Consider the following 24,682-nt stretch of genomic DNA (forward strand, 5'->3'; position numbering starts at 1 on the left):
CCTTAACGCCAATGTTAAGCTGTCTCTATGTTGCTTCTTCTATAACTGAATACATTGCTGAATTTTCCACATCAGGGTAACTGCCCTCATATAAGCACAAAAGTGATTTGGGTCTTAGATCCAGCTCTTAGTTCCCATCTGTACGCAACTTCAGAGATTAAGTGAATGACTTCAATCGCCAAATGAGATTCATTTTGCTCCATGTTAATGAACACTAATCTGATCTAGGACCTGCCATCTACAAAAAAAAAAAAATAGAAAACAAAAAATCTGCCCCTGATCACAAGGAAGACTTTTACTGAATAAAAACAACACAAAAGGCGATGCTCAAAATACTTTGGAAAGCTGTTTGGTAGCATCTACAAAACCCTAGCTTACATATGCCCTAACCCAGAAATTTCACTCCTAGACGTATACCCACTGAAATGCGTACACGGGCTTCCCTGGTGGCGCAGTGGTTGAGAGTCCGCCTGCCGATGCAGGGGGCGCGGGTTCGTGCCCCGGTCCGGGAAGATCCCACATGCCGCGGAAGGGCTGGGCCTGTGAGCCATGGCCGCTGAGCCTGCGCGTCCGGAGCCTGTGCTCCGCAACGGGAGAGGCCACAACAGTGAGAGGCCCGCGTACCGCAAAAATAAAAAATTAAAAAAAAAAGAAAAAGAAGAAATGCATACACATGTTTACCAAAAGACAAGTTCAAGAATGTTCATAGCAACACTATTCATAATAGCCCTAATCGGGAAACGACCCAAACACCGATCAACAACAGAATGGAAGAACAAATAAATTGTAGCATATTCACAAAATTGAACAAATAAACCATGCCTAGATGCACTATATGGATGAGTCTCCAAACATAATGATGAATGAAGAAGCTAGATGAAAAAGAGTTCATATTGTATGATGCCACTTATATAAAGTTCAAAACCAGTTAACACTAATCTAGGTGTTAAAAGTCAGGATAGTGATCACTCTTCAGAGGAGTAGTGACTGAGGGGAGGAGGGCTTATGAAATACAGATAATGTTCTTTTTCTTTTATCTGGGTACTTGCTAAATTAGTATGTTATGTTTGTTAAAAATCAGCATGTTTTACACTAATTTTTGCACATTTTCTTTTATTCTGTTATATTTAAATAAAAGGTTCTTTAAAAACCAATGCTTTATTCTTGGGGGATTAACAGCATAGCATTTACACTGTAATTAATACTTTTAGCCTTCTTCTTATCCCTCCATATAAACAGAGACAGACAATAAACACAGGAGGCTTTGTTCTTTAAAAAGAATTTTTTTTTTCATTTCAATTTTGGGCTAAATGTCAATTTACAGAGTTCCATTCATCTCAATATAAGAAAATGTATTTTCAACTCTAGTTTCAAATCCTGTTGCAATCCATCTTCACCAAACAAAAGAATTAACCCTAGGGCTTCCCTGGTGGCGCAGTGGTTGAGAGTCTGCCTGCCGATGCAGGGGGCGCGGGTTCGTGCCCCGGTCCGGGAGGATCCCACGTGCCGCGGAGCGGCTGGGCCTGTGAGCCGTGGCCGCTGAGCCTGCGCGTCCGGAGCCTGTGCTCCGCAACGGGAGAGGCCACGGCAGTGGGAGGCCCGCATACCGCAAAACAAAACCATTTTAAATAAAACTGCCGATAACTAGTTTTTGATTCCAACTGCATTGTCAAAGTCTACTAAAATTCTTCCCTTTTCTGCTACTTCATTAACTTCATATTCTTAACCTCAGAATGAATGAAGAAATCCTTAAAAACATTTAACTTAGGAAAACATGAAATGAGGATATACTTTCTAAGAGTAAAATTTCAAGCTCAATGACTTTCTCATTTTGCAATAGGATCTTTGTGCAAAATATTCTGCAGACCAATACATATTTTTTGTCAGAATAATGAACTTTGAAAAGTCAACACTTTTTCCATCTAAGAATTTCCAAGCCTTCCATTTGTAACTCAATATTAATTCATAACCATCAAGATTTAAATTGGTGTCTTTAAAAAGAGAGAATATGACGAAAACCAATACCTATGGATGATTCTATTTAAGATTATGTTTCCATTTCTTCTTTCGGAATATTTTATCACATATGAAAGAATAGCCTTGATATAAATATTTTATTAACCACAAGGAGGAAAGGGGCAAAGAGAAAACACAGACAAGCAGGAAATAAAAGTTTATCTAAAAATTTCCTTTGCAAATTAATCCTCTGACAAAGATGACTTAGTGGAAAGAACAAATATCCTGAAGCACACTACAATACTGTTCCCAATAAACTTTATTTTGAAAGGCTATTTACTTTGTTGAGGGATGTTATCATTTATTTCCTTGGTTACCATGATGCTGTGATTACAACCTACTCCCTGTTTTGGAAAGCTATGCAACTTCCTTAAACAGCTGCAGAGTACAGGTTTAAGGGAAGAAAAAGTAACATCTATGATGCTCTTATTAATTTTAATGAGCATTAAGATCTTTCAAGCACTGTGATTACGAATCGCAGCCGACAACTGATGAGAAGGCTTATAAATTTACTTTTCTTTTCCCTACCATAAATGTTGCTAATTTTTTTAGCAACTGATATTAGAAATTCAAATATCTTCAAGATGAAATTTCCTGAGGAATTATGATTCTGGGTTCCAGAAGGCCCGTGGACAGTGCTCCAATGTCAGGTATGGCACCATTCAGGTAGAGACAATTTTACAAAGTCACTATTCCAGTGTTACTACTTTACCAAAAGTGACCAAGAAATCCAATTTAACTGGTATAATTAAGCATATTAATTTCATTCTCTTTTCTATAATGAACACCACCGAACCAATCTACTCTGAAGTTAGACAATATCAGCAAAAAACATGAAGCAACAATAATAAGCATTTGCAAGCTCTTACTATATATAAAGATAAAACTGTTAAAATGTCATGCCCCCACTTTTTCCTATTTTTATAAATACCATGAAATACTGAACTCAGATCAGTGTGCAATAAGTAAGACCTATAAATATCTATCAAAACTAACGTTTAGTATCACCTTGTTTTAAGATTACAGAACTCAATGAATTTGTTTTTACTTTCAAAGAATATTAAACTAAATTAGAGGAGTCAGAACTGTTCACCACACCCATTTGGATAATCAGGCAAAGTAGAGTTTTTAGTACAAATGTCCAGTTTGCTTTGTGCATACTGTGATCACACCATTTTGACTTTGAATAAGGTTTTAGCTCCTAATTTTGCATTCTTCCTTTAGGTTTAATTTAAATAGGCATTTTAGGAACTAATTTGTAAGTAAGACAAATAGAATTAATGTGTCATCAGTCAGGTACTCTGGCTGTTATAATATTCAGAATTCGGGAACTTATTCTGTGTCTCTCAGCGAGTCACTCAACTCTTCTTTATCAAAATATGTTACAAATGTTTTAAAATCTTACATGTTTACAAAATGCTGTGCACCCTTCATATGTTGTGCTTCTGCCAGCTAGAACCTTTGAAGAGCAAAACCCAGCTGTGCTTGCATATCAGATGGTTACTGCAGTAAGTAGGCTGAAAAGTAACAGTTATGCTTTATATAGCTTATATGTTTTTATCTTTTTTAACCTTATTTTTATAATGAAATTTCTAGTTCCTGGGGTGATTAAAATGGTTAGACTTTTCTTCTAAGAAAGAAGAAATTTTGTGTTAAAAAATATTGTAATATAAAACTGTCTAGATTATATTAAGTTTATACTTTTGATTACTCCAGCTTTTTACATTAAGACAGTTATATTTTTATATACATTTATATTCCTAATAAAAAAGTTTTTCTTATCCAGCAACTTTTTCATCACCATGAAGACAAACATTTTGATGGGCAGTATACAATGTATGTGTGTGTAATATTACTTACATCTTTAAAAGAGTAAAGTAAATAAATACAGCCATCTAAGGAACTAAAAACAATAAAGGAAACAAATATAGATACCTAAGGAATTCTGCAAACTAATTTTTGAAATATTCTACTGTCTAAACATATAATTATATGATATAGAAGCTTTATCACTTCTCAATTGTCTGGTAGGAGTCTCAACACACAGGAAGAGATATGAATTGAGAATTTAATTACCATAAAATTTTCATTTATATTCACTCTTGGAGTATAATTACATTACCATTAAAAACACCTGATTCTAATTTCACTTATTTAAAGGTCCTTGGTATTAGTAATGCATAATTACACAGATATAGGCTTATTGTGAATTTAATGATACAAATTTAATTACCTCATTTTACTTTGTAGAAAATATATATGCCTAACATTTTCATTTCTCACAAATAAAATTACAATTAAAGTAGTCTTTACTAAAAATTCAAATAGAACTTTTTGGTCAGTATTTATGGCTTAATCTTCTTTTTTAAGGTAAAAAGAAAATGAAGAAAATTGTTAATCGTGTTAAGTAGAAACTATTTTCTATTTTGACTTAAATATGAGAGATGGGAGTCACTCTACCTCACAAAGCAGTAAGTCAATGATGTGGAAGACCATGCAGAGTGGGAACTTGGCAGTAAAAAGAGTGAGAAACCACTGGGATGCATACATATGAGCTTCCAGGTTCAGATCAGAAAAATGGCCGTGCAGGTCCGGTAACTGCTCCTGAAAGTCAAAGTGGAAAATTGTGGGGGGAGGAACACTGAAGACGCCTCATTTCCTGCCACAACTGCGATTTATGACAAGCTTGCTACAATCACTCTCAATTTACTACAGCATTTGTTGACTTTTATATAACTACATAGAAGTGATGATAGGAGATGAGAACTGGGCATATGACAGAGAGAGAACAAGAAAGACGTGTTATGAACAAATAACAAAGATCAACTCTTGCTCACTTGACTGTTCCTGTTTCTTGGGAAATGCTTGCTCTGACAGAACACCTGTGGTCTAGTGAGTATCAGGACTCCACCGTCAAGTCACAGCACTCCACTCAGGGTTGAACTCCTAACTAGCCAAAAAAGAAATGTATCTTTTCTTTGAAGACCATTTAATATCAACATCATCTGGGTTCTATGATATTACTTCAGTACATTATGGTACTGAAGCCCAAAACAGAACTGTACTTTTAACAATCTATCTTCAACATATTAAAAATTACAAAGTACAGAAATTGTACAAGTATATAATGTATAAAATTGGATGTCTCCTGGGAAAAATACTGGGAAAAAGAGGAAAAAACCTCTTTTTTCCCCGATTTATACAAGTAAATGCTTTTCAAAAGCATGAAAGGCAAAGTATAAAGTATTAGCATAGCTATTCCCACAACTGAAAGACAAAGGCAAAGATATATAAAAGCCCACTTTAGTTTTGTTTTCATAAACAGACCACAGAAATAAAATTTTTGTATAAGATGCTCTTTGAGAAACACCCCAATGTACCCATCAGGTACTTTTAATGGGGTATTGAGGTGGTCATTCAGTTAACAGACAAAAGTGCTAACAGAAAATGTATTTGGGTTTCTTCATAGTACCATGAACATGCTATTCATTTATCAGGTACTTTTATTTGACTCTCAAAGCTCTTAAGAATACTGACCTTTGAAAAAATATGAACTTTTAAAAATAAAAGGTAAATGAAAGATAAAAAATGTGAAGAATCCCAAATATTTACTTGGAAGAATTAAATCTCTAAAAAAGAGCCCATTGCTTTTACTGTCCATAGTTACCACATTGTTCTACACAGTCTTTTTCCCCCTCAATGCCCATTTGTCATTGTGCTTACAGTTCTTTTGACATCCTCCTCCCCCTTTACTTCTTCTTCACATTTCAGGTTTTCTACCCTCCTACATTCCCTTCTCCTAATACAGCTGTCCTTAACCTCACTGCAAACTCTCTGCCTTCCACTTCCCTGTTCCAGTCTTTGTCTCCTATTGGCTTCACTTCCCCCTTAGACACCTACTGATCTCCTGACAGGTCATGTCAATAAGCTCCTACCAGTATCCTCTACTGCCACATCCCAGTAACCTTCCTCCCCAACCACTTTACTTTTCCCCAATATGGAATCAATTCAATCATGTATTTTCTTCACATTTCTCTTGGATTCCCAATTCCTCTTATAGAGAAAGCCATATAAACATGTTGCATAGACCCATTACAAATTTAAGATTTACAACCTCAGATGGAATTTCAAAGCTACTCAGTAATTCCTTTAACAGCACTAGACAATAATTTTGTCCTTGCTCACAATCTTTTTTATGACAGATATATAAAAGAATACCTATTTCTCATACATATAATTTACACATATACATTATGAAATAGTTAACAACATTGTTTGAGATCTGGAAATTACAGAGGAAAAAATTTAAAGTGTGTCCCTACACTACAATATTTTAGGTGGTTTTTAATTTCATCAATGTCTTTCTGTCTCTTTAAAGTGTTCTCTACATGTGGACCTAAATATGGTACTGGTGCTAATTAATATTGAGAAAAATCTTAAGTATTTCAGTTTTTATTATGTAAATATCTTTATTTATTTACAAATAATACTGGGAAATCTCTTTACTGACTTAATTCACCATATTCACACTTCAAAGTGTATTAAGTTGAATATTTTAAGTGGAAGACTATTTTTATAAATGGTCAAATAGTTAAATAAATATTTTATGACATTAAGACCACTGTAGATATTGGTCAGAAACCAAATCCATTTACCTTTTCTGTAACTTTCCATTAGATTTTCATAAACCATTATTTTTCAATTTTATTGGACTTTCCCTATAAGTCAACAAATCCCTGAGTGATAAAAGTTCCTAATGTTTACTTACCTGCATTAGTCTCTCCAACTGATAGAATTTGCAGTGAAGATCTTCAAAGTTGTTTTTGTAGAGGTCTCGTAAACCATAGTCATACATGATTTTCACCAAAACACAGAATGCTTGTTCCTCTGGCATCTACAGGAAAACATATACATACAGAACATGACTGAGTGGCATTTGACCAGAATGTCAGGAACATTCCTTCATGTTGTTAGTCCCCTGTATTAGTGGCTGAAGGTCACTAGTGAATGAAATTCTTCAGAGCCAGCTTTCTGCAGTGACATAGGTAAAATCTGTGTTCCAAGTTTCAAGCTTCCCTACTTGAGATGAATTTCCCTCTTTTGCTAATTTTAATCACCTTGTCATTTACTCTTAAGCCATCTTAAAAATAGGTAATACAGTCAGATGATGTAAAAAAATCAAAACAATTTAAAAGTATATAAAGGTTAAAAAAAGTCTCACTCCTCTCTATCCCTATATCCACTAATCCCTGTATCTGTCCCCCCAACCTCTTTTGCATAATCTCATAACTACTCAATAATTTCTCATATATTCTGCCAGTGTTTCTTTATGCAAATAAAAGAATTACATTTCTTATTTTACTTTTTCCCTTTCCTATATAAAAGATAGCATTCTAAATACATTGCTATGCACCTTGCTTTTCTCCCTCAATAATTCCCCAAAAGAGGGATTGCTGAGTCAAAGGATAAAATGCATTTTTAATTTTGACAGATAGTATGATACTGTCCTCCCAGAATCTTGATGTTGCTATTTTTCTCTCTATAAAAAGGTCTTCAGCTGTTTCAGAAGCTTATGAGCTTCTCTCATTAAGATTTAAATGACAAATAAAATCCGATATACCTTCCCAGATATTTTTATCTGAACAGAGAATAAAATCTGAAATCAAAAGAACTGATCTCTAAATTATGGTATCAATAAGCTGAAAGAATTTAGAGAGGGACATATTCAATAATTTAGAATTTGTACCAAGCAAACAGAAAAAGTTGTCCTTACTCAAGGTCCTAGGATGTAACTATTATGTAAACATTTACTTTAAATGTCACTTCTTTGAAAGTCTGACCTTGGCTGATTATGATTTGACACATTTGTTAGACCAACTTCCTGCCTGAATAATTGAATCAAGTAGAGTTCTGTTTACCCACTTAGAAATGTAACTTTTTATTTAAGTTCCTATACAAACTGACCACTTCTGTTTTCTACTATAAACCATGAAATATGTAAATTAGTTAAATAAAAATTCCTAAAGTTAAATAAGTACAGTTAGCTGTTGTCATTTGGTTTCTCTAAATATTTGCTTATTTCTTTTTTTCTTTTTTTTTTTTTTGTGGTACACGGGCCTCTCACTGTTGCGGCCTCTTCCGTTGCAGAGCACAGGCTCTGGACGCGCAGGCTCAGCGGCCATGGCTCACAGGCCAAGCCGCTCCACGGCATGTGGGATCCCTCCGGACCGGGGCACAAACCCGTGTCCCCCGCACCAGCAGGCAGACTCCCAACCACTGTGCCACCAGGGAAGCCCTTGCTTATTTCTTTTTTACCTATGAGTTGGAGGCCTTGGCTTTGACCCCAGCTGTTCAAGTCAGCAGACATTTTTCAGTTTTTATGCAGTTATTTAGAATGTAAGCGCACTGTACTTTTTACCCCTTTAGCAATTCTGTCATTGAAGCTTCAAGTGACACTAATGTGCACATGAACAGTCTACAATACTTCTCTTACTACCAAGTTATAAGCCTCTTCGTCTTCTCCCTGATCTCTACTAAAATGGCTATACAAAAACGCTGCCCGTAAGATAACTGTAACCAGCCCTAGAGAAACTAGTTCACTCAACCTTTCCCTCTTCCTAAGTAAGTGATGATTAGTTGAATATACAAGGTGTAAAAGGGATTAACCTTTATTTCCTTGAATGTGGTGAGACCATTAAAACAAAAGTTTAAACACCCTTCAGCATTCATACATGCAGTCACTGAACATATAAGATGCATGTACTGTTCTAGGTCCTGGATACAGAGGTAAAAGTAGAGTGCCTTCCCAAAGGACAAGGAAATAGGCAACTCTACTTGAATCTGATACAGACACAGAAGTCGTGGAGTAGGGGAGGATGGGAGGGTGGAAGAGGTGTTAGATGTCACTACAGTTACAGTGCAAATAGAGGGATGGCCGGATATGAGCTTTATCAGGATAAACTATTTAAGAAAATGACAAATAGACATAAATTTCTGCTTTGCTTTTAGATATGGAGCTTAAATTTATTCATATTCATTCAGTCACACTCATTCTCTCTCCCTCGCTCCCCACACCCATCTCTGTCTCTATCTCTTGGTCCCCTTCCCCTCTCCCTCCACCACCTTCCCCATTCAACTGTCTGTCTCTCACACATATACAAACAATATATTTAATAAATGTTCTGTAAAAACAAAAGCATTTGAAAGTTTGAACTTGATCCCTAAAAATAAAACTGACAATCCCAGCCTATTTTTAAAAGTATATCTATATCTTGGGTGTGGGGGGCAGCCTTGGAGTTAGTATCCTTCAGGTCTAGCTTCAGCAATATAGCCAAGGTTTTGATTTTTAGTTAGTTCATGTGTTACATGAAAACAGTAGACTAAACCTACAAAATACCAGTCCAGCTGAGTAGAATCAATACTGACTATCTGTGAAGACTAAGGTCAGATATAATAAGCTCTTATGGGATCTCAGATACTATCTCAACATGAAAGTGACTAAAAATGAATCCCTGTGAAAACAGAAAAATGGTTGCTAACAAAATGAGTGAGAAAGTAATGGGAAATAGTTATAATCCTTTGGAAAGTGGAAATTCAACCTTCTCTTTCTGGTTTAAAGATGAAATGGGATCTATTTAGCATGTCTAATTAAGCTTCCCTTGGTATTTCTCTTTCTTCAATTAATGTATTCATTATTACTAGCAGCAAGCAGGGTGAGCACACAAAATTAGCAAAAATGTCAAAGATTTTAAAAATGAGAATATCTAAAAATGTATAAAATATAGCTAAACAACAAATACCGATTGACATTTACACTGCAGAGAAAAAAGGAAGTTCACACACAGACTTATAATGGTGTTTTGCTTTGAAGGATAAGACAATGCATGTTTTTGAAATATACCTCAGTGAAGTGTCAATAACAGGGAGTGAAGGCTGAGCCTAGATTAATGATATTGTAAAACATAAGATATATGATAAAAACATACTTTGGAAATTATAAACAATAATCACTGGTGGCTACTAATGACTTCAATGATGGCAGAAAAACTTACAACAATAAATTATAGCTTTGTTAATGAAAATAAATATAATACTAATAATTATAATAATAAGTTGGGTAATAGGGACCTAGCTGTAGCATTAGCAGTAGTTGGCCATTACCATAACTCATCAAATATAGAAAATAAATAAACTGGAGTTGAGAAGCAATGCTCAACAACACACCATTATATGTTACTTCCATCAGATAAAACAGACATAAACAGACTAAAAAGTATAGATAACAGTTAAATGTGGCAAAATAATTAGTATTTACCACTTTCTGCTTTTAATATATGTAATTATAAGTTTATATCATTTAATTTTTCCTAGCTTTATTGAGATATAATTGACATACAACATTGTGTAAGTTTAAGGTGTACAAAGTGATGATTTTACTTATTTATATATCACCTCACGTAGTTACGATTTTTGTTTTTTATGGTGAGAATTTTTGTCGTTTTTGTGGTAAGCAATTTTCAAATATACAATACAGTATTGTCAACTACAGTTACTATACTGTACATTACATCCCCTGAACTTATTAATCTAATAACTGGAAGTTTGTACTCTTTCACCATACTCACCCATTTCCCACATCTCCCACACCTGGCGACCATCAACCTCCTCTTTGTCTTTTTTTTTTTTAAATCTTGTGGCCACGCCACAGGGCATGTGGGATCTTAGTTCCCCTACCAAAGAGCGAACCCATGCCCCCTGCAGTGGAAGCGTGAAGTCAACCACTGGACCACCAGGGAAGTCCCAACCATCAACAAACGTTTTTAGTTTCCACATATAAGTGAAATCATACATGTCTTTCTCTGACTGACTTACTTCACTTAGCATAAAGCCCTCAAGGTTCATCCATGTTGTCACAAATAACAGAATTTCCTTTTTTGTGGCTGAATAGTATTCCCCTATATGTATATACCACATTTTCTTTATCCATCCATCACTCAATAGACACTTAGATTGTTTCCATGTGTCACTATTGCAACTAATGCTGCAATGCATGTGGGATGAAGACATCTTTTTGAGTTAGTGTCTTTGTTTCCTTTGAATAAATACTCAGAAGTGGAATTGCTGGATCAAATGGTAGGTCTATTGTTGACTCTTTGAGGAACCTCCATACTGTTTTCCACAGTAGCTGCACCAATTCACATCCCCACCAACAGTGCACAAGGGATCCCTATTCTCCATATCCTCCCAACACTTGTTAATTCTTGTCTTTTTGATGATAGCTATTCTAACAGGTGTAAGGTGATATTTTGTTGTGGTTTTAATTTGCACTTCACTAATGATTGGTGATATTGAGCACTTTTTCATGTACCTGATGGCCATTTGTATGTCCAGAAAAAAAGTTTTCAAGCTTTCACCATTGAGTATGTTAGCTGCTGGCTTGTCATATATGGCCTTTATTATGTTGAGGTACGTGTCATCTATACCCAGTATGTTGACAGCTTTTCTCACGCATGGATGTTGAATTTTGTCAAATGCCTTTCTGTATCTATTGAGATAATTATATGATTTTTATCTTTCATTTTATTAATGTGATACATAACTTTTATGACTTGCATATGTTGAACCATCCTTGCATCCCAGGGATGAATCCCATTTGATCATGGAATATGATCCTTTTAATGTGTTGTTCAATTTAGTTTGCCAGTATTTTGTTGAGAACTTTTGAATGTCATCAGGGATATTGGCTTACAGTTTTCTTTTCTTGTAGTATCCTTCTCTGGTTTTGGTATCAGGGTAAAGCTTGCCTTGTAAAATGAGTTTGGGAGTTTTCCCTCCTTTTCAATTTTTCTGGAAGAGTTTGAGAAAGATTGGTACTAATGCTTCTTAAAATGTTTGATTTTAATGTTTGGTAGTATGCACCAGTGAAACCACCTGGTCCCAGGCTTTTATTTGTTGGGGGAGTTTTGATTCTTGATTTAATCTCCTTACTTGTTACTGGTCTATTCAGATTTTCTATTTCTTGAGTCTTGTGTGTTTCTAGAAATTTACTCATTTTTTCTAGGTTATCCAGTTTGTTGGTGTATAATTTTTCACAGTAGTCTCTTATGATCCTTTGTATTTCTGAGGTATCAGCTGTAATGTCTCCTATTTTTAAATAATTTTATTTATTTGCACACTCTTTTTTTTTTAGTTAATCTAGCTAAAAGTATATAATTTTGCTTATCTTTTCAAAGAATCAACTCTTAGTTTTGTCAATCTTTCCCATTGTTTTTCTATTCTCTACTTTATTTATTTGTCTTATAGTCTTTATTATTTCCTTCCTTCTACTAACTTTGGTCTTAGTCTGTACTACTTTTTCCAGTTCCTTGAGGTGTAAAGTTAGGTTGTTCATTTGAGATACTTCTCTTTTCCTGATGTATGCATTTGTCACTATAAGATTCCCTCTTAGAACTCCTTTTGCTGCCTCCTATAAGTTTTGATATGTTGTATTTCTATTTTCACTTGTCTCAAGATTTTTTTTTTTTTTTTTCTGCGATACATGGGGCTCTCACTGTTGTGGCCTCTCCTGTTGCGGAGCACAGGCTCCAGATGCACAGGCTCAGTGGCCATGGCTCACGGGCCCAGCTGCTCCACGGCATGTGGGATCTTCCCGGACCAGGGCATGAACCCATGTCCCCTGCATCGGCAGGCGGACTCTCAACCACTGCGCCACCAGGGGAGCCCAAGATATATATTTTTTAATTTCTCTTTTTTCATCCATTGTATGTTCAGAAGTGTGTTTTTAATTTGCACACATTTGTGAATTTTCCAGCTTTCGTCCTGTTATTAGCTTCTAGTTTCATAATACTGTGGTTGTAAACGATACTTTATATAACTTCTATCTCAAATTTGTTGAGACTTTTTCTGTGACCTAACATATGATCTATCCTAGAAAATGTTCCATGTGTGCTTGAGAAGAATGTGTTGCTGCTGGTGGATGGACTGTTCTGTGTATATCTGTTAGGTCTATTTGGTCTATAGTACTGCTAAAATCTGCTGCTTCCGTATTGATTCTCTGCCTGGATGATCTATCCATTGTTGAGAGTGGGGTACTGAAGTACCCAAATATTACTGTATTGCTATTTATTTCTTCTTTTAGTTCTGTTTCTATTTGCTTTATATATTTAGGTGCTCTGAACATACAGGTGAGTGCATACAAATTTTATAATTTGTTATATCTTCTTGATGGTTTGACTCCTTTATCATTATATGACTTTCTTCTTCTGTTTTGAACATTTTTACCTTAAAGTCTATTTTGTCTGATATAAGCATATAGCTACCTCTACTTTCTTTTGGTTATCACTTACTTGAAATATATTTTTCTACCCCTTCACTCTCAGTCTATGTGTGTCCTTAAAGCTAAAGTGAGACTCTTTAGGCAGTATACCATTGGATCCTGTTTCTTTTTTTCCTTTGTCCAGTCAGCCATTCCATGTCTTTTGATTAAATAATTTATCCATTTAAAGTATTATTGATAGATAAGGACTCACTATTAACATTTTGTTAATTGTGTTCTTTTTTGTAAATCCTTTGCTCCTTGCTTCCGCTCTTCAACAGTCTTCCTTTGTGATTTGATGATTCTTTGTAATGGTATGCTTTGATTCTCTTTTCTTTTGTGAATCTACTGTCGGTTTTTGCTTTATGGTTAACAAGAGTCTTACATAAAACATCTTATAGTTATAACATCCTATTTTAAGTTGATAACAACTTAACTTTGATAGCATACAAAAACTTCATATTTTTATTTCTTCCCACCTCACACTTTAAGTTACTGATGTTACATCTTTTTTATATATATTGTGATAAAAATTGCTGTAGTTGACGTTATTTTTAATACACTTGTTTTGTAACTTTTTAAAAAGAGTTGTAAATGAATTATGTACTACCATTATGTATTAGAGAATCTGACTTTAACTGTGCATTTACCATTACCAGTGAATTTTACACATTCATGTTTTTATGATGTTAATCAGCATCTTTTATTTCAGCTTGAAGAATGCCCTTTAGTATTTCTTGAAAGGCAGGTCTAGTGATGATGAACTCCCTCACCTTTTGTTTGTTTGAGAAAGTCTTTATCTCTATTTCATTTACGAAGGACAGCTTTACCAGGTATAGTATTCTTGGTTGACAGTTTTTTTCTTTCACTATTTTGAATATATCATCCCACCTCTTCCTGGCCTACAGTGTTTCTGTTGAGAAACTAAATAGTCTTATGACTCTGTAAATAGTTTTATATATGATGAGCAGCTTTTCTCTTGCTGCATTCAAAATTCTTTGTCTTCAATTTCTGGCAATTTAAATATAATGTGTCTTGGTGCAGCCCTTTTCAGATTCTAACCACTGAGGTCTTTTGGGCCTCATAAATCTGGAAGTTCATTCTCCCCCTACGTTTGGGAAGTTTTCATCCATTATTGCTTTAAATAGATTTTCTGTCCCCTTCTCTTTCTCTTTTATTTCTAGGATTCCCATAATGTATACATTGTTTAATTTGATAGCATCCAATAAGTCTTTCTCCACTTTTTTTCTTTTTGTTCCTCTGACTTGTAATTTCAAATGACCTACCTTCTAGTTCACTAATTCTTTCTTATGTTTGGCTGAGTGTGTTGTAGCTCTCTGTTGAAGTCATCAGTTCTGTCATTGTATTTTTCAGATCTAGGATTTCTATCTGTTTGACATTTCTATTGTCTTGTTGAACTTGTTTTATTCATCATTGCTCTCCTAACTTCATTTAGTTGTCTGTGTGTCCTTGTAGTTCACCAAACTTCTTTTAGAGGATTATTCTGAATTCTCTGTCAGATAGTTCATAGATCTCTATTTCTTTAGAGTCAGTTATTTGATCTTTATTAGTTTCCTTTGGTAATGTCATGTTTACCTGATTCTGCATGATCCTTGATCCTCTGCATTGCTATCTGCACATTTGGGTAAGCAGTCTCCCTCTTACAGACATTACAGGTTTGCTGTGGCATGGAAAGACCTTCACCAGTTAGCTCAGTTTGGAATAATGCTGGTAGCATCCATGGGAAAAAGCAGGACTTGATCTCAAAGTCTTTAGTTGGGGGAGGCCACTGTTCATGCTCTGAGGTTGGGGTAGGGAGTGGTGGTGACACTGGGTTGGCTCTGTGGTTAGGTGGGCCTGCTGGCTGGGATCCACATACAAGCAGGGCCATTGGGTGAACTCGCGGATTGGGTGGGGCTGCTGGCTGTGCTCCATGGTCAGACTGGCCACTAGCAGGGCTCTGCAATCACCTCTGGATAGGCAAGTTCACAGGCTATGTTCCTTGGCAGGGTGGCACCATTGGGTAGACTCTACAATTAGGAAGAGCTATGGGCGGAGTTCTGCAATAGCTCCTGGTTGGATGAGGTATCAGGTTGTGCTCCCCACCAGATGGTGCCACTGGCTGGACTCTGTTTAGGTGGGGCCACAGGCTGTGCTTCGAAGTTGGGCAGGACCACAGGCTTGGCTTCATGATCAGATAGGCTGTTGGCTGTGTTCCACTGTTGGGCAAGATAACAGAATGGGCTCTCTGATCAAGAAGGGCTTCCAGCTATATCACACAGCTGGGTGGGGCTAAAGACTTCACTGTGTGGTCAGGTAGGATTACTATCCAGTCTCCTTGACTAGATGAGGCCGCAGGCTGTGTTTAGCAATTAGGCAGGACTGTAGGCTGGGCTTCATGGCTTGATGGTACTATAGGCTGGGCTCTGAGACTGCCCAGGGTGACTCTTCAGGCTACCTGGTTATTCAGGGGCAGAGACTATGCCTAACAGTTGGGCAGGGCTGCTGCCTTGGCTCTCTGACTGCGCAGGGCTGTAAGATGGGATCTGCAGCTGCTCCGGTTCTCTGGACAAACTTCCTAGAAGGTCAGGACTGAAGCCTAAACTGGCAATTGTGTGGGGCCTGTGAATTTGCTTCCCTGCCTGCGCAGGGCAGTAGAACAGGCTCTACAGCCATTATGGCCCACTGACAGAGGATCTAAATCCAGCAGAACTGCCAAAAGCCTGGACTTAATCCCCTGGCTGCACTCTTTTTGTGCCAGATACAAAATAAGACTCTACACTTATAATACAAGGTATTCAATATTCATAAAAACCCTAGAAGGATGATACTATTATTTTCACTTTATATTATAAATGAAGAAACTGAAGCTCAGGAAACTTGCCCAAGGTCATGTAACTTGAAAGGTATTAAACCACAATTCAAATTCATAGTTGTGCTTTTTACTATCCTTTGAAGGAGTTCAGCTTTCAAAGGGCAAAGAAACCTGAGAGAGCTAAATGGGAGGATCAAAAGAGGATTTTTTTTTAAGGTAAAATGTCTTGAGTATATTTATAGGACACAAAGAGAAGATGCTGGGTAATGGCTCCAAAGCACTGATGCAAGAATTAAGAGAGAACAGGAAAACCTCTTGGATTTATAAGGAAAAAGTGATTTGGGAATACAGAAGGGCTTATTTAAAATATACTAAAACTCTTATTGTAAAGAATCACTATAAGATAACGTGATATATCTGGCTAGCATCCCATCTCCCTATCATCTGATGTCAAAATTTCCTTTCTTGTAGGAAAACCATTCCATTTTTCAGGAGGAGTTGATCCAGTTCACTGTCAGCACTGAGGTGGACTCAAGACTGGGCCAGCCCAATCAGATACCTTGCCTTCCTGCCCTTAGTAATTGATTCAAGAATGGCAGATTCCCAAGGCAGGCCAACCAGAATCCTTCAGGGTTTTTGTTTGCTTATTTGTTTTGTTTGTTTGTTTGTTTAAGTACAGTAGCTATAGCAAAAGATGATTCCTTTTAAATGAAGTTGTAAAACTGAAAGGATATGAAGCCGGGCCAGTCTGCAGCCAGGCTGCCCACTTTGTGGTCTACCCATATAAGTTAAGGCAAGAAAATTTAAGCAGAACAGTGATACAGAGACACAGATTTCTGATGATAAAATATGAACTCTGGAATCCAACCATATCAAAAGCATCTCTGCTCTGGACTTCCCAGTTATGTGAGCCAATATATTTCCTTTTAAATTTAAACTACTTTTAGTTAATGTTACATCACATGTAGCAGAAAGATTCCTAAATAATATAATGGCACAAATATTTTCACTCATATATACATACAAAGACACTAGGAAGCCTCTATTTTGTTATCTTGGACTCTGTAGAATCCTTATTTTCAGGAAAACTAAGAAGTAGCTCTGCTTCTCATTTCTTATGCCCACTGGTTAAATCTTATCTGAAACTTGTCTTTTTTGGGGGGAAGCATTTGAAGATCTGTAACTTTTAAACCTTATATTATTTTGAAATATGGCACACAGAAGAATACATAAAAGTTAAATTTATACTTCAATGAATATACAATTATGAAGTAAAAACAGATTAAGAACTAGAATACTGTTAATACTCCTGAAGATCTCTATGTGTCCTCACCCAGTCACAACTCCCAATTTCTCCTCAGAGAAATCACTGTCCTGACTTTAACAGTAATCACTTCATTGGTATTATTTATATTTTCCATGAATGGAGCATCCTAAAAATAGAGTTTACTTTTGTCTGTTATTGAATTATACTAAAATGGAATCATACCAATAATGTGCTTTCTTACTAAACATTATGTTTGTATGATTCATTCACATTAGCCTACGTAGTGTGAAACGTTTCTTTAATTGCTGTATAGTGTTCCAGAAAATGAATATACCACAATTTATCCATTTTAATTTCTAATTATAATTCTAATGTTAGACATTATAACAGTGGGCATTTGAGTTGTTCGACTATTATAAACATTGATCCTAAAACAATTTTAATACATGATTTTAGTGTACATGTTCATAAATTTGACTAAAGTATATATCTAGGAGTGGAGCCGCCTGGTATGCATATCTTTATCAGATAAAACCCAAACTGGTTTCCAAAGGAGTTGTGCCTGGTTACAGTTTTTGAAAAAAACCAATACTTTTAAACATTGTGGGTTATCCAAAAATAATGGTTTTTGCAGTTGGAAAGCTTCCATACATGTTGATATTAGTTTACATACAGTGATTTAACCTTAAAAAGGAGCATAATTTTCTGAAAGTATAAAAAAGTATATGTTCAATTTAAAAAAAAAAACCTTAAAGCTGCTTGACAATAAATATGTGAGAGAAATATATTGGGGTTAAAAATTATCTAAAATATTTTATATGATTCTTAGAATAAATGAAATATATAAAAGGACATTATTTATTATACTAATAATATAATGATGATATTACTGATAATTATTACATATTTAACTTCAAAGGCAGATAAACACTATAATGGTTACAAGCAATCTGTGCTGTAACAGTTTTTCCAAACTGTAAATGATAAATTTCTTATAATTCCATCAATAGATATAACAGCATCTATGTGATAAACACTTAATTCTTCCACTGCTTAAACTACTACAAGTTACAAAGCTATTATCAAAGCTTCTGGAAATTTCCAAGCACCAGGAGAAGACACTTATTTCTTAAAACTATCTAGATATGGAAAAACTTTAAAATTCTAAATTTTTGTTCTTGAACCTACTTTCATTTTTGGTCTTTCTTTCCTCTTAGGCAGTGAATGTGAAATATAAATGACCATGGGTGAGGAAAAGACAGCATCCAAAAAAGAAGCAGGTTCTGACAATGATTAATATGGAGTTGCCAAAGGATGTCTGGCAGCAAAAAGAAGCAGTAGCTTATGTAACTGATAAAAAAATTAGTCAGTAAGACCCTAATAACATATCTCCCTGGAACCCGAGATAGTGTATTTGATGAATTGTTTAAGCTAGAGTGTATCTTCTACCTATTTAAACCACAGAGGCAAAATTAAATATGGAAAAGAAAAAATTACAGTTAACTTCTCTTATTTAAATTGGTTAATGGATGGGTTGGTCAGTCAATGAAATATGCTGATTAACAGAATTATCACATATACTTTTAATTAAAAATTACAATGTAAGATTTTTTTCATTAACACTGAATATCAGTTCATCTTTCCTCCAGGATTCTGAAGGCATTTCTATATTTCCAGTTAATTTTACAAGCCATGGCAACAACTGCATAGTTCTATTAATGTAGAAAGTGTAGAAACTAAACTGAATTTCTATTCATCTTGTCACATACTTTGGAGGCAATTTTGTTGTATATGTTTACAGTGGCCGACTTTCCATGACCCTTGTAATAGGACAATAGATAATGTAAAAAAAAAAAAAAAAATCTGGATTATTTGACTTTCCTAGTTATTTGAATCACTGCCTCTCTTTTTTTTCGGGGAGGAAGTGTGTCCAGAGAAATATGAACTTACAGTTAACTAAACTTCTGTTAAGTCTCAGAACAGACTTCCTGGAGTGATATACTTCTCAATGAAGTTTAATCAATATATTATAATGTGTTTAATGGGGCTACAGGTCTAAAATGCTAAACTGTGACATATTCAAAGATTACTTTGTGGAAGATAAAGCTTCACTATCCATGGCTTGGACATCAGCTGCTCGTCAGAATGATCATAAAATCTCCTTTTAGAAGAATGGTGGTTATGAAACTTGGTGAACACGTCTATGTCACTGTTTATAGTCTCCAGCCCCCTGTGGTAGGGACCTGACTATTCTAACTACTAGGTGGGTTTAGTAATAGAACAAAGGCTCCAAGAATTTGTGACTATAAAGTACTTGATTATCACAAGAAATCTGAAGAACATGGGCTGTGGAGATGACAAAAAAAAAGAACAGCAAGGAGACGATCAAGAAGACGATAAACAGATAACGATGCCACAGGGAAAGAAGTCAAACTCAAAGTTAAAGTGAATAATCACAATAGAACCACCGTATATTATTAGTATCATTAAAATCAAATGATCAGCATTAGGACCACGAGTCTATTATAATTGTTCTTCGTTTCCAGAATGCAAACCTAAAAGAAATGCTTTTGTTTTAAACTTGCTGGACCTCTCTGCTGCATTTGACATTATACAATATGCTCCTTCTCTCTTGAAACTCCAGAAATTCTTCAAGGATTCCTCTTCCTCATCAGCCCTCTAAATATCTGGCATTCCTCTTATATGGTCTAATCCACTCTCATGATTTCAGCTTTGATTCCTCCCCCAGTGTCAGTCTCCAGTAAACAGTTGGTTGCTGGACAGCTTTACTCAGATATCCCCAAAATACCAACCCCCCCCCCAAATTTCAAAACAAAATTCATCATCAACTCCTAACCTTTCTCCTCCATTCAATCTCAATGGACGTGTTTTCTATCTCAGCTCAAAATGCCATACTTCATCCAGTCACCTAAGCAAGAAAACTAGACATGTTACCTTTGACCCTTCCTTTGTCAATCCATCCATAAAACCTACCAATTTTTCCTCCTGCATGTTTTTAGATATTTTAAAAAATAAATTTATGCACGTATTTATTTATTTTAGGCTGCATTGGGTTTTTGTTGCTGCGTGCTGGCTTTCTCTAGTTGCGGCGAGCAGGGGCTGTGCTTCACTGCGGTGCACAGGCTTCTCATTGCGGTGGCTTCTCTTGTTGCAGAGCACCAGCTCTAGGTGCATGGGCTTTCGTAGCTGTGGCACGCGGGCTCAGTAGTTGTGGCTCACGGGCTCTAGAGCACAGGCTCAGTAGCTGTGGCGCACAGGCTTAGTTGCTCCGCAGCATGTGGGATCTTCCCAGACCAGGGCTCGAACCCATGTCCCCTGCATTGGCAGGTGGACTTTTAACCACTGTGCCACCAGGGAAGTCCCCTCCTGCGTGTTTTTAATTGTTTTTTTCTCTGGGTCTCAATATCTCTCATTTAGATTGATGTTTCCTAACTGGTCTCTCTGCTATTGCTTGCTCCCTTCAGTTCAACTCTCTACATGGATATTAAAATTTACCTGAAGTGAACATCTGATTGTCATTCCCTTGCTTCTAACTGATCAATGGCTCCTCATTAGCTTTAGCATAAAGCCCACATTTCTTGACATTATTAAAAAGTCTTCATAATTTGGTCCCTGCCCATATGACCATTTTTACCTCATACCTCTCTCTGCATACAATTTCTATAGCAACAGTATAGGAACTATCATTTCATACTGTTCCCTTTATATGCTGTGCCCTTTGTGTTTCCATACATTTGCTCATGCTGTTCCTTTTGTCTACCAATCTCTACTCCCTCTCTTACCCAGCTCACCTCCCCCAACCTCAAATATTTATGTCCTGGCAAAGCTACCACCTCCTTTAGAAAGTATTTTCTGAAAGTTCTGGCAGAGCTGAGTTGGATAATTCTCCTCTCTATTCTCTTATTCTGTGCATCGCTTTCACTTAGCACACTGTAAGTTCCTCTATAGTGATCATCACAAAAATCAGCACAGATACATAAAAAAAACTAAAATAATAGGTATGTGCGTATATTACCTGTGCCCCACCCTAGCCCATGAGGCCTTTGTGAACACAAACGATAAATTATTCATATTTGTAATCCCAATTCCTAGCCCAGTACTGACAACTGATTCTCAGTAAATGTTCTGTTAAATGAAGGTGACTAAGAGAAAAGGGAGTATACAAAAATAAACCACAAAAAAGATAAAAGACTTCCTTGTCACATTCCTTCATCATGGCTCTGGTCCTGCTCATATTTGGGCAGTTACATTGACTTCTTTAATTCCAGAGGGTTCTAGTTAAAAATAACTCCAAATAAGCAATTTATTCCCTACCAGCCAGCAAAATTAATTCTACTGAGAAACTGTCCTGTTCGTGACATCAGATCTCTTACTTTATCACCAAAAGTACATTTTAAAAAAGATATGCCATGTGTAATCTCCATCAGGTAAATGGAGAATAAGAAGGGGAAACAAAACCAAGCAGCAAATAAAATAAACTTGGCAGCACCATGCCCTTTATTACATGGAAAATTACTTACATGCAGCAGCAACACAGCAGCAAGAAAAGACTGTCCTTGACAGTACCCAATGTCTTCGTCATAGACAGAGTAGGCCTAGAGAAAAGATGAAAAGAAAGAAGAATCATAAACATTCACAGAGTTTAACCTAAGTGCTAGCTCACATCAAGTTGCTGCTTGTTCTTGTCCCTGGCCTGTCCACCACAATTTCACTGATCCCTCAATTTGGATGTGTGAGCCATTAGCACAGTAGGATCCCTCAAAGAGGCTGTACATTTCCTAAAGCAATTCTAGATATGCCATTATCCCCAGGTTCATCTTTAGAATCTGGAATAAAGAGATGCTCAGAGCACCTAAATTAATTTTTAAAGATCCATTATGGTTTGCGGTCAGGCAAATGAGACTGTGGGAGGCAGAAGCAAATAGTGGAAGAGGGTGGGAAGGTTCTACAGTTGATGTGGGAATTCTAATGCACCATACGGGGGAAACCTTAATGCTGTGAGAGTGCAGTGCAGATCCCCTAACCTAACAGAAAAAAAAAAAAAATCACCCTCTCTAGCCTCTACATGTTCTCAGACACCTTCTAAACTACTCTCGCACTTTCCAGAGGCTAAAGGGTGATTCCTCCCATCTATACCACTAGGGCAAACTGGAAACATTTAGTATTGCCCTGCATTTTTAGCAGAATGGCTGGGAGAGAACCTCTTGACACACATGCCACACACTTATCACGAAATGTTCTGCCTATTTACCATCTTCAACATCATTCTAACCAGGCCGCTAGTACAGAGCCAGACACCCATTCACAGGAAATATAGTATCCCTAGAGAAGCAGCTATCACACCATTCAACTTAATATTCACCTTACTCTTTATAGGAAAGGAAATAAGGTTGTATGCTTAATACTTCAAACTGCTGAGACTACAATTTTTTTAAAAAATACCCTGTTCAAGTTTTTAAGAGGTTGAATCAATTACAGTAGGCGGATCATGCTGATCAAAGACTATAGTATAGGAATTAGTAAGGTTTTGCTGTAAAACTCCAAATAGTAAATATTTTAGGCTTTGAGGGACACTTACATATCTGTTGTATATTGTCTTTCTTTTCTTAAACAACCCCTTACAATATAAAAACCATTTGTGGCTTTTGTGGATTAAGGGTAGTACAAAGTCAGACAGCGTAGGCTATAGTTTCCTGATCCCTGATTTAGAACAACAAAAACAAAAATGATTCAGATGCTCCTACATTTATTTTTTAAAGACAAACACCCCAACTGTGCTGTTTAAATCCTGGACATGTATCCCATTCCATGTATCCCACCTATCTGTTGTGCTTCATTAAAGTGAGGGGAATCTCCATTTAATGCACTATGATTTTGTGAGTATAAAAATACTCTCTGGGGCTTGCCTGGTGGCGCAGTGGTTGAGAGTCCACCTGCCGATGCAGGGGACACGGGTTCGTGCCCAGGTCCGGGAAGATCCCACATGCCACAGAGCGGCTAGGCCCGTGAGCCATGGCCGCTGAGCCTGCACGCCCGGAGCCTGTGCTCCACAACGGGAGAGGCCACAACAGTGAGAGGCCCGCGTACCGCAAAAAAACAAAACAAAACAAAAAACTCTCTGTCCAGGGCAATGGTTATCAAAGATAAATAGGAATGGTTACCATAGGGAGGGTAAGTGGGGTATCTCCCATATGCCAAGGTAGTCAGAGTACAGGGACTAGAACTCCTTTTTTACTTAAAAAAACTTTATTGAAATATAGCTTATATTCAGTGAAATGCATACCTTTTAATTTCACAATTCCTTGAGTCACTTATGTAACCCCGTCATTCCATCATTCTAGAATGTTCCTCATGCCTCTTTGCAGTCAAACCACCTCCACCCCAGGCCACCAGTAATCTGATTTTTTTCACAATCTATTATTAGCTTTGCTTTCTTTTGTTTTGGTTTTTTTTTGCGGTACGCGGGCCTCTCACTGCTGTGGCCTCTCCCGTTGCGGAGCACAGGCTCCGGACGCGCAGGCTCAGCGGCCATGGCTCACGGGCCCAGCCGCTCCGTGGCATGTGGGATCTTCCCGGACTGGGGCATGAACCCATGTCCCATGCATCAGCAGGCGGATTCTCAACCACTGTGCCACCAGGGAAGCCCCAGCTTTGCATTTTTTCAAGAATTTCATATAAGTGGATTAATATAATATATACTCTTTTGTGTCTGGCCTCTTTCACTCAGCATAATGTTTCTGAGATTCTTCCATGTTGTTGCATGCATCAGTAGTTCATCCCTTTTAATCAGTGGGTAGTATTCCACTGTATGAACATACCACAATTGGTCTATCCATTCTCCCATTGATGAACATTTGGGGTTTTTTTCCAGTTTGGAGCTAGTACAAATAAAGCTGGTTTGTATACACAAGGCTTTTTGTGTACATAGGTTTTCATTTCCCTTGGGTAAATACCGAGGAGTGGAGGTTCACGGTTCAAATGATAGGGGTACGTTTAACTTTATAAGATACTGCCAAACTATTTTGCAAGGTGGTTGTTCAATTATTGCATCCACACCAGTAAAATATAAGAGTATTCACTGCTTCAGATCCTTGTCAATACTTGACATTGCCAGTCTTTTTCATTTTATTAATTCCTGTGGTTTTGACTTAAATTTCTCTGATGGCTAATGACATAGAGCATATTATCATGTGCTTTTAGGCAACTGATACATATTCTTTTGTGATTATCTCGTCAAGTTCTTGCTCAT

The 24,682-nt window shown here is 36.6% G+C and overlaps 1 protein-coding gene across 2 annotated transcripts in view; it reads right to left on the reverse strand.

Moving 5' to 3' along the window:
* LOC103090117 (rab GTPase-activating protein 1-like, isoform 10) overlaps positions 1 to 24,682 on the reverse strand; it is a 282,259-nt gene that overhangs the window by 224,770 nt on the left and 32,807 nt on the right. Inside the window, exons 2-4 of one of the 2 annotated variants that reach the window (XM_007451371.1) lie at positions 21,954 to 22,028; positions 6,785 to 6,910; positions 4,477 to 4,620 (exon numbers count right to left, since the gene is read on the reverse strand). In XM_007451371.1, coding sequence (XP_007451433.1) covers positions 4,477 to 4,620; positions 6,785 to 6,910 — 270 coding nt within the window. In that variant the 5' untranslated portion in view covers positions 21,954 to 22,028. Of the gene's footprint in view, positions 1 to 4,476; positions 4,621 to 5,553; positions 5,895 to 6,784; positions 6,911 to 21,953; positions 22,029 to 24,682 lie in introns of those variants that run through there. The other variant, XM_007451370.1, reaches the window with a different exon arrangement.

This window comes from Lipotes vexillifer, unplaced genomic scaffold (genome assembly GCF_000442215.2).
Source record: "Lipotes vexillifer unplaced genomic scaffold, Lipotes_vexillifer_v1.1 scaffold1113, whole genome shotgun sequence".
NCBI classification, from domain to species: Eukaryota; Metazoa; Chordata; class Mammalia; order Artiodactyla; family Lipotidae; genus Lipotes; species Lipotes vexillifer.